The sequence below is a fragment of the Lolium perenne genome, chromosome 1 (genome assembly GCF_019359855.2).
Source record: "Lolium perenne isolate Kyuss_39 chromosome 1, Kyuss_2.0, whole genome shotgun sequence".
Lineage (NCBI taxonomy): Eukaryota > Viridiplantae > Streptophyta > Magnoliopsida > Poales > Poaceae > Lolium > Lolium perenne.
Window position 1 is genome coordinate 146,435,561 of NC_067244.2, and position 9,421 is coordinate 146,444,981.

The window sequence follows — 9,421 nt, forward strand, 5'->3', positions numbered from 1 at the left end:
TATATAACGTAGCGAACTTTTCGCATCCCTGAAGCGCAAGGTTTGCTGAATTCGCTGGCGCAAATGGCAGTTGGCAGTGCGAGATCGGCGGCGCTGGTGCTCGCCGCCGCCGTGCTTGGCTCGCTCTTCCTCGTCGCGCTCTCAGAGGACGGTGCGTATGTTCACCTATATATGTGGGCAGGGGTTTTGCACGAATGAACCTACGTGCATATATGTGTCTCTTATTCATGATCAATGTGGTAACCAGTGGTGATCGGTGTTGGTGTGCAGAGCAACTGGAGGACCTGCGGTTCGTTCAGCACGCGCAGGACGCGCCGCTGGTGTCGCACTTCAACTACATCGTGGTCGGCGGCGGCACGTCCGGGTGCCCGCTGGCGGCGACGCTATCGGAGCACTCGCGAGTACTCCTGCTGGAGCGCGGGGGGCTCCCCTACCGCAACATGTCGAACCAGGAGCACTTCACGGACGCGCTGGCGGACACGTCGCTGGCGTCCCCGGCGCAGCGGTTCATCTCCGAGGACGGCGTGGTGAACGCGCGGGCGCGGGTGCTGGGCGGCGGGAGCTGCCTGAACGCCGGGTTCTACACGCGCGCCAGCAACGACTACGTGCGCACGGCCGGGTGGGACGCGCGGCTGGTGAACTCGTCCTACCGGTGGGTGGAGCGCGCGCTGGTGTTCCGGCCCGACGTGCCGCCGTGGCAGGCGGCGCTCCGCGACGCGCTGCTGGAGGCCGGCGTGACCCCGGACAACGGCTTCACCTTCGACCACGTGACCGGGACCAAGATCGGGGGCACCATCTTCGACAACAACGGGCAGCGCCACACGGCCGCCGACTTCCTCCGGCACGCGCGTCCCAGGGGGCTCACCGTGGTGCTGTACGCGACGGTGTCGCGGATCCTGTTCAGGAGCCAGGAGGGGGTGGCGTACCCGGTGGCGTACGGGGTGGTGTTCGCGGACCCGCTGGGGGTGCAGCACCGGGTGTACCTCCGGGACGGGCCCAAGAACGAGGTGATCCTGACGGCGGGGACGCTGGGGAGCCCGCAGCTGCTGATGCTCAGCGGCGTCGGCCCGCAGGCGCACCTGGAGGCGCACGGCATCCAGGTGCTGGTGGACCAGCCCATGGTCGGGCAGGGCGTCGCCGACAACCCCATGAACTCCGTCTTCATCCCGTCGCCCGTGCCGGTGGGGCTCTCCCTCGTGCAGGTCGTCGGGATCACCAAGTCCGGCAGCTTCATCGAGGGCGTCAGCGGCTCCGAGTTCGGCATCCCCGTCTCCGACGGCGCACGCCGCCTCGCCAACTTCGGCCTCTTCTCCCCTCAGACCGGGCAGCTCGGCACGCTGCCACCCAGGCAGAGGACGCCGGAGGCGCTGCAGCGCGCGGCGGAGGCCATGCGGCGGCTGGACAGACGGGCGTTCCGGGGCGGCTTCATCCTGGAGAAGATCCTCGGGCCGGTGTCCTCCGGCCACATCGAGCTGCGCAGCACCGACCCGCGCGCGAACCCGGCGGTGACGTTCAACTACTTCCAGGAGGCGGAGGACGTGGAGCGGTGCGTCCAGGGAATCCAGACGATCGAGCGGGTGATCCAGTCCCGCGCATTCTCTAACTTCACCTACGCCAACGCCTCCGTCGAGTCCATCTTCACCGACTCCGCCAACTTCCCCGTCAACCTGCTGCCGCGGCACGTCAACGACTCACGCTCGCCGGAGCAGTACTGCAGGGAGACCGTCATGACCATCTGGCACTACCACGGCGGATGCCACGTCGGTGCCGTCGTTGACGACGACTACCGGGTGTTTGGGGTGCAGGGGCTCAGGGTCATCGACAGCTCCACCTTCAGGTACTCCCCCGGCACCAACCCGCAGGCCACCGTCATGATGCTCGGCAGGTAAACTCAATGTCTCACCTTGCTTATGCAAACTGTAATTATACTGATATAGTCTCAAGTAACACTACTGTTTTGAATCTTTACAGGTATATGGGCATCAAGATTCAGGCAGAGAGATGGAGGAAATGATTAACAGAGATACTTCAGGATAGCATGTGCGCCAAATATGCATGTAATTCAACGCATATAAACTGTATCTGATGATCCTGGTTTAGAACAGATTAAATTATTTTTCCCACTTAAACTTTAGACTTGTCCACGAAATTGTTTTTCAGTACCTGTTTGGTGAGTCTGAAACCCATACATCCCCTGAATGCATCCCTCTGCATTGCAAAATAAGAAGGCTACCTTATATTGCAAAGGCATGACGAAGGCATACAGTGCAGCACGGTTCTTCAAGCAACACTACCTCAGAAAAACTAAAAATGGAGATCTGTGGTGATATTTCATCTACAGTACCAATTTCCATTGCTGACAACAATAACTGAAAATCACCAAACCAATGCCCAACATTGCTCCACAATACTCTGTACCATACATATTACAGTTGTACACAAGAAACTTAGTTTCTTCAACTTGCATCTTACACGCTAGAAACTCAATGTTCCCTTGAGAGGTATCATCATGTAAATATCTTTATCTATACAGAGACCAAATACATGTAAAAGGAATATGGCTGGTTAAGGTACGAATAAACGAAGCCACAATGATGCGGCAAAGAAATATTTTCTTCAGGCCCTACTTGGCTGCTACCTTTACATTGGCTTGAGTACTCTCCCTATCTACGCTACCAGGAATCAGAAAGTGCTATCTGGTCATCTTTGCTGTCAACACTACCCAGAAAGTGTTTCCAAAAAAGAAAATTCCTAACAATTGCATACGCATAACCAGAATTCAAATTGTAAGGTTTTCTTGGATGGCCGTAAAGGAGCCACAAATGTTTCCACCCATGTCTGGGAATGTCGGGCATCCTGACAAGGGTTTCACCTTGCCTTTACGGTCAACACTTACAGGGTACTTCATGAGGTGGCCTCTCATCTCATTCACGTCATTGGAAGTGAACTGCTCCCAGTTATGTTCCCCGAGACGACGAACCCTCCTCATGCATTCTAGGCTCTCTGGATAGTTAAAGTCTTCCTCGATAACTCCAATGTGCTCAGCCCAGAGGGACATTCTGTAGCCGTAAATCTACATGAGAAATCACAATAGTCAATTTAGAGTTATTCCAGAAATATCAGTTGCATCGTAAGTAAATTATGACCCTAAAAGATGAGATAAATACACCTAATATACTCCCTAATCTTTTTTACTTGCTGTTTTAGAATGCACATAAAAATTATATTTTACAGAAGGTGCACTAGTAAATTTTTCACCAAAAGTATTTCTGCATCACTATGGGATTATAATACTAACATATCATAAGAAAAGAACTAAGGTAATACAATGATCACGAAGCAGTAGTTGTACGCAACACCTATCAAGAACACATGTACAAATTCTGCAAGCACAATCTAAACAGGAGCTCATGAGAACACCTGTGTTGTACAGCTCCCAAGAAATGTGATGTAATAGCTTGAGCTTAAACAGCGTTACCTGTCCACGGGGGGCAGAAATCTTATTTGCCCATGTATATTGAGGTTGATATGCCCCCATTGCAATCTCGGTATCTCTGATCCCTTCCATGGACCTCTGGTTGATATTGGCTGATCCAATGATCACGTATTCATCATCTACAATCATGCCTTTTGAATGTACATAAACCATGAATCTCCTATTTTTCCTAGCTTGTTCCTGAATAGCAAGTACAAATTAGTTTCATGTCAAAGATAAGAGAAAGAGATTGCACAAAACCAAGTACATCAAACATATACTACAAAAATCGGGTACTGTGGAAAGTTCAAACTATCCACACAAACATGCAACTTTTTGGTAGAGCATCAAAACAAGTAAACAACTGAGCCAAATAACTCCAGTCGTTCATTCATAGGCCTGCTTTCAAAGAAACGTGCTCAAGTGCAAGAAACCTAAATGTTCAAGCAGCCTCTGGCAGAAAAACTTTGGTGTGCGCATTGGCAGTCTGGTCTTGATGTAAGACCAAAAGAACAAGATCTTCTATGAAAGCTTCTTTAAGAACTAGTAATATGAGCATTCACTTTAACAATCATCTGAGAAGCTAGAGACATAAAGGAACTGAAGCTTTGACATTGTGGTGCACCATGCATCACTGAGGCTAACGGAACTATGTCAGTACTCTAACTAGAAAAACAGAGAGCTCTCAAGCTCAGCCCATGCTAAGGTCAACATGTTGCAACTACGTTCTTTACAATTATAACTGTAAACTAAAGCAGTTCAACCTTACTTGAACAAATCAAAGCTGCAAGGGAAAGACATCATAGTGTGTTGAAACTTGAAAAGAAAACAATAGAGAATTCACACCTGAGGAGTATTTCCAGTACTTGGAGTGCTAGGGTTGTCATCAACTTCACGATTTCCAAGGCAAAAGAAGTTCAAATAATCTTGAGGCTCATATATCTCATCCAGGCCTACTTCTTTCAAGGCCCTATATATTGTCTCATACATCATTTGCATTGTTTTGTTCTACAATATCAGAAAAATAGAAAACATTGATTACACACTACAAATAGACTAGGCATTGCTCTATCAAAACAAATTAGGCACAAAACAGAGGTGCTCAATCAAACCTGCCAATAAAGAATTCTTTGTGTAGGAGCTCCAGTTGGATTACCCTCCGGCCACATAGGAACTACTATGTATGCAGAAAATCTCTCATTTGCCTTAATTTTGTTTGCAATTTTGAGAGCAATTTCAATTGGAACCAAATTGTTAGCCCCTGAAAGACAACAATTTTACAATCCTGAGTTAGGAATGATAAAATTGGACGGTGCGCCAATTTTCAATGAAGGCTCTGGATGACTGATCATTATGTTAGTCAATAGAAAACTAGAAACAGAGAACTCCAGACTACATGCTTACCAATATCTTTGTTCGAATCCCAATTAAATGAAGAACCTATGAAGTACTGATTCTCAATATAGATAAAGTGTTGGGCTGCCCTGATCGCATTCACATAAGCTGTATGTATGCTCATATCGATTAATACATTCTTCCCACAAACAAGATTCTGTTAGTCAAATGTAAGTGTTAGTCATCAGCACAAACTGCAGAATATTGATGTTGCATGGTGTTTTGATTATGAGTTACCTTCATGGTTGCTTTTTGTGGATCCTTTGGAAATCCTTTGGCAGAGTTTGAATCAATAGACCGAAAAACCTAAATTTGAAAGTAAAAGAGTTACATGTGAGTCAAACATGAAGGAAAACACTTCCATTATCCAAATACCTGTTAATTACCTGAACATGCCATGTCTCTGGGTCATTGTCACTAAAATATATTGCATCATTAATGTTTATAATATCGGGTATTCTCTCAATCCTGAGAAGTGCATCATCATTTGATTTTCCCAACTTTTTAATCCCATGGCGTTTGGATGCCTTCAACCAACGCTCCTCAAAGTTCTGCAGAACATCATAAGCTGCTGGACCATCAATCCTGGAGTGCAAGTCATGCCATGGTTCCCTTGGGCCACGGCCATCAACTGTCTGCAAGCAGATGACAAGAAGGAATACTTTCAGAGCAGCAACAAAAACTGACCAAGAATAGCATGAGATACATCTATCTCCTTTTCACGATTAAGAACCGAAAATCACAAAATGTCCCTACTCTTCTCAAAACTAAGACAGTAACTGTTAAACGAGAAACTGAACCAACACATGAGTATATATCTTTCTAACAAAAAGGCTTCAAGATAGAAGTATATATATGATAAAGGAAACAGACACTTACAGCAAAGTTTGGATTGTAATAATCCTCCTTGTGAGATGTTTCAAGAGTCTGAAACAGAGAATGCCTAGGTGTATCATAGCGGCCACCACACAAATCAAGACCTCCAACGAACGCAATTATTTTTCTCCTATAATTGCCGGCATCAGCATCCACAATAACTGTTTTCTGATGATGAGTATAAATGCTTCCTGTTTCCTGGTTTTCAAGATCCTCATATGTTAAATAACGGCACTAATGAATTGGTACACTACAATTAAAGATTTACTTGATAAAACATATCATTGCAATTTGTGATGCTAAATATTTTATTTTACTGGTCAAATAGTGGGACTATTCAAAAGTATATAACACAACAGCGTGATATTACTTCAAGGATGCTTAAAGCATGGTTTGTACATGGTGGAGAAATTAAAACCATCACATTCAGCATATGCAGAGAACATAATACTTCCAGTGACCAAAGCGAATTATCTATTATGATAGATAAGCTGTAGGCCATGACAAAAGGGATAACCTGCTGTTTCACCCAGCTGTGGCGTTTGCCAGCCGATCTCGGGCAAAGCAATACTTGAACTGAAGAGTGCTTGAAAAACCGGCGTGTTACCTCGTCTTGTGTGCCCATTAATCCATCCTACATGTGCATCAATTCTTCAATACCAGGAAATACAGGACCAGAACAGTACATGTATCTAACAAAATTATAGACAGTAATTTCAGGAATATCTTCTCGATGTCGGTTATATGGTTATGACAGCAAATTATGTGAGTAGCAAGAAGCAAATATCGGTTGTGCCATCCTTAATTATCTCAGCAACTTAACATTCGAAAATGAAAACATATCAACTAGTAGAACATTGATAGTTTACAAAAATTATGTTATTCATGTAATGTAAAGACCTCGAGAGAACAGTTTTGAAGTGTATGAAGAATTCATACCGTCTTATAGCCTAGAATACTGGTTGATGTTGGATCATCCCATACAAGCAGCAATACCCTAACACCTTCCTGGGACTTCATCTTCAACAGCTCCCCAAGCGATGGCACTTTGTCAGGTCCATCTCTTATGAGGTGGATGGTGTGGAAGACAGACCATCCCACAATGTAAATCAAGCGCCGTGCCTGGCTTATGGCAGTGTACATGTCACGCCAGCATTGGCCATGTTGGTAGCGCAATCCATGATCGAGCCAGATATCTGGGAGAGAACCCTCAGGCACATGCGCATCCTGATACAGAGTGACCTTCATGCCACGCTGCAGCGGGAAGTAAGTGTTGGGCACTCCAAGGCACTGGCAGTCGGGCCCAGCCACGACACCACGGTGGTACACTGTGAGGCGAGCCACCGGAATGTACTGAATGGAGAGCTTCAACACAGCGCCTCGAGCGCACGGCTTGCCATTAGGCTCGAGCACAGGGAAGACGCCCTCGATCACCTCCCCGTTAAGGAGACTCTCGGCCGGGATGGAGACGGACCCCATGAGCTGCGCGCCAAAGACGTCGCTGTCCTTGACGACGAACTCGACCTCTGCCGTGTCGTGGGCCACGGGCACGAGGAAGTTCTGCTTCCAGACGGGGTTCTCGCTGTTGGAGACGACGTAGGTGCGGGCGACGGTGGCGTAGGAGGAGACCTGGACGGTGACGTAGGGGTCGCTGGTGAGGGAGCCGTTGGAGGCCTTGCCGCTGATGGAGCTGGTGATGCGCGCGCCGAGGAGGTCGCTGACCCTCTTGGAGAACATGTCCTTGTTGGGCAGGTTCTTGGCCTCGTGCACCCAGATGTCGAGGCTGCCGTGCAGCAGCACCACCTTGAGCGAGGGCCGCACGCTGCCGTGCTGCGACGCGGCGGCCCCGTACGGCACCATCTGCATCCCGCCCCCGCCGTGGGTGCTGCCGCTGGTGCTCGAGAAGGAGGCGGACGGCGGGAGCGCCGCGGGGGGTGGTGTGGTGACTGGGGAGTAGTCGTAGCGGTTGGAGAGGCGCATGCTGGCCAGCACGTCGGCGAGAGGGTAGTGTGGCGCGGACGCGGCGGGGGACTCGGGGGCCGTGGAGTGGGGCGGTGGCTGGTGGAAGCTGGTGCTAGGGGAGAGCCCCGGGCTCGTGTAGGCGGCGTGGGGCGGCTGGTGGAAGCTGGTGCTCGGGGAGAGCCCCGGGCTCGGGTAGGCGGGGTGCGCCGGGTACGGGTCGTAGCCGTACGCCGAGGTCGACGGCGGCGGCGGGTACCCGTGCTGCTGGGAGGAAGGCGGCGGCGGGTACCCGTCATGCTGCTGCGAGGGAGGCGGCGGCAGGTACCCGTCGTGCTGGTGCGAGGGAGGCGGCGGCGGGTACCCGTCGTGCTGCTGCGAGGAAGAGGGCGGCGGCGGGTACCCGTCCTGCGGCGGGTAGGCGTGGTGCGGATGCGGGGGGTAGGCTTGCTGCTGGTGCGATTCCGGTGGCGGCGGGTAGGGCTGGAGCGGGCCGGAGTGGTGCGCGAACTGCTGCGGCGGCGGCGCGGGGGAGTAGGCCGGGAAGGATGGCGACGGCGCGAGATAGTGGGAGGCCGGCGGCGGGTACTGCTGGTACTGGTAGGGGTAGGGGTAGGCATCCGGGTGCGGATGCGGCGGCGGGTACTGCTGGTACTGATGTTGCGGTTGCCCTTGGCCGCCGTGGTGGCTTCCGTCCATTGCCTACCTCGCCGCCTCCGTCAAGAGGCAGAGGATGCGTGTTCGTCAATTGTTTGATCCAGCTCTCCCCGTGGGTGGAGTCAAGATCGAAGATGGGGGGCGGCAGCCGCGGGGGAGGTGGCGTGGAAATGGAAGAGTCGTGGGCGGCGACGACGACGGGGCACGGTGGTTGGGGTTGGGGTTGGCCGGGCCCTGGACCTTGACGACGGCTGGAAATTGGATTCCCCACGCCCAGCCGGATGTTTTTTTTTTTTTTTTTTTTTGACTACCCCAGCCGGATGTTGAAGCTGACCAGTTCGGTTTGATGAGATCTGCACCTGATGACCTGAACCTTGACGCCTCGATTCTAACGTTGCGGTCCGGTCTTGTGCGATCTTGGAGATACATGTGGGCCCCCCCTGCCATTCTCAACGGATGGGAGGACGAACTCCTCCGTTGCTACGCCCAACCCCACAAGACAGCATAATTAAATTAGGCTGGTCACACTGCGAGTAACTTATACTAGTCTAGGTAGTGGGTAGTAACTTGGAGTATGTGGTATCATGCATTGTATCATTTATTATGTTGTAGACTCATCTTGCCTTGAGGTGTGTGATGTTATGATAACATAGCTAGTTACCACCTCACTCTCTTTCTTCATTTATTAGCATGTTATATCACCAAAATGCTTTGAGATGTGTGATGTTACTAGCTATATTAGAACATCTCCAGCCGCGTCCCCCCAAAGCGCCGGATCGAGCGTTTGGGAGACGTGTTTTGTCCGTGCCGTGTTTCGGGGACGTCGCTTCCCAGCCACGTCCCCAAACGCCTCCCCAAATGAATATTGGTGCACGAAAATAAAGGTTTTCATTCAATTTTGATTATATATTACAACGTTTGAATGAAAACGGCTAGCTTTCATCTAAACCTAGCCTACTGACCGCCCGGCGGTGCGTTCGACGGCCCCGCCCCGTCGTCGCCTCCCCTACACCGCAGATCCTCCTGCGCGCGCCTCCTCTCCTTGCGTTCGGCGGTGGC

General features: G+C 50.6%; 2 protein-coding genes across 2 annotated transcripts; one reads left to right on the top strand and one right to left on the bottom strand.

Moving 5' to 3' along the window:
* Positions 1-48: 48 nt before the first annotated feature.
* Positions 49-2,395, top strand: LOC127306923 (protein HOTHEAD-like). Its single transcript, XM_051337627.2, has 3 exons — positions 49-151; positions 271-1,885; positions 1,972-2,395. Exons 1-3 carry the CDS (start codon positions 64-66, stop codon positions 2,012-2,014), a joined length of 1,746 nt encoding a protein of 581 aa, XP_051193587.1. The 5' UTR covers positions 49-63; the 3' UTR covers positions 2,015-2,395.
* Positions 2,371-8,649, bottom strand: LOC127306919 (phospholipase D gamma 1). The gene is made up of 10 exons (XM_051337622.2): positions 6,686-8,649; positions 6,264-6,380; positions 5,750-5,944; positions 5,257-5,505; positions 5,108-5,176; positions 4,880-5,027; positions 4,588-4,736; positions 4,322-4,483; positions 3,479-3,676; positions 2,371-3,073 (listed from the first exon to the last, which is right to left on the bottom strand). Exons 1-10 carry the CDS (start codon positions 8,402-8,404, stop codon positions 2,780-2,782), a joined length of 3,300 nt encoding a protein of 1,099 aa, XP_051193582.1. The 5' UTR covers positions 8,405-8,649; the 3' UTR covers positions 2,371-2,779.
* Positions 8,650-9,421: the final 772 nt, after the last annotated feature.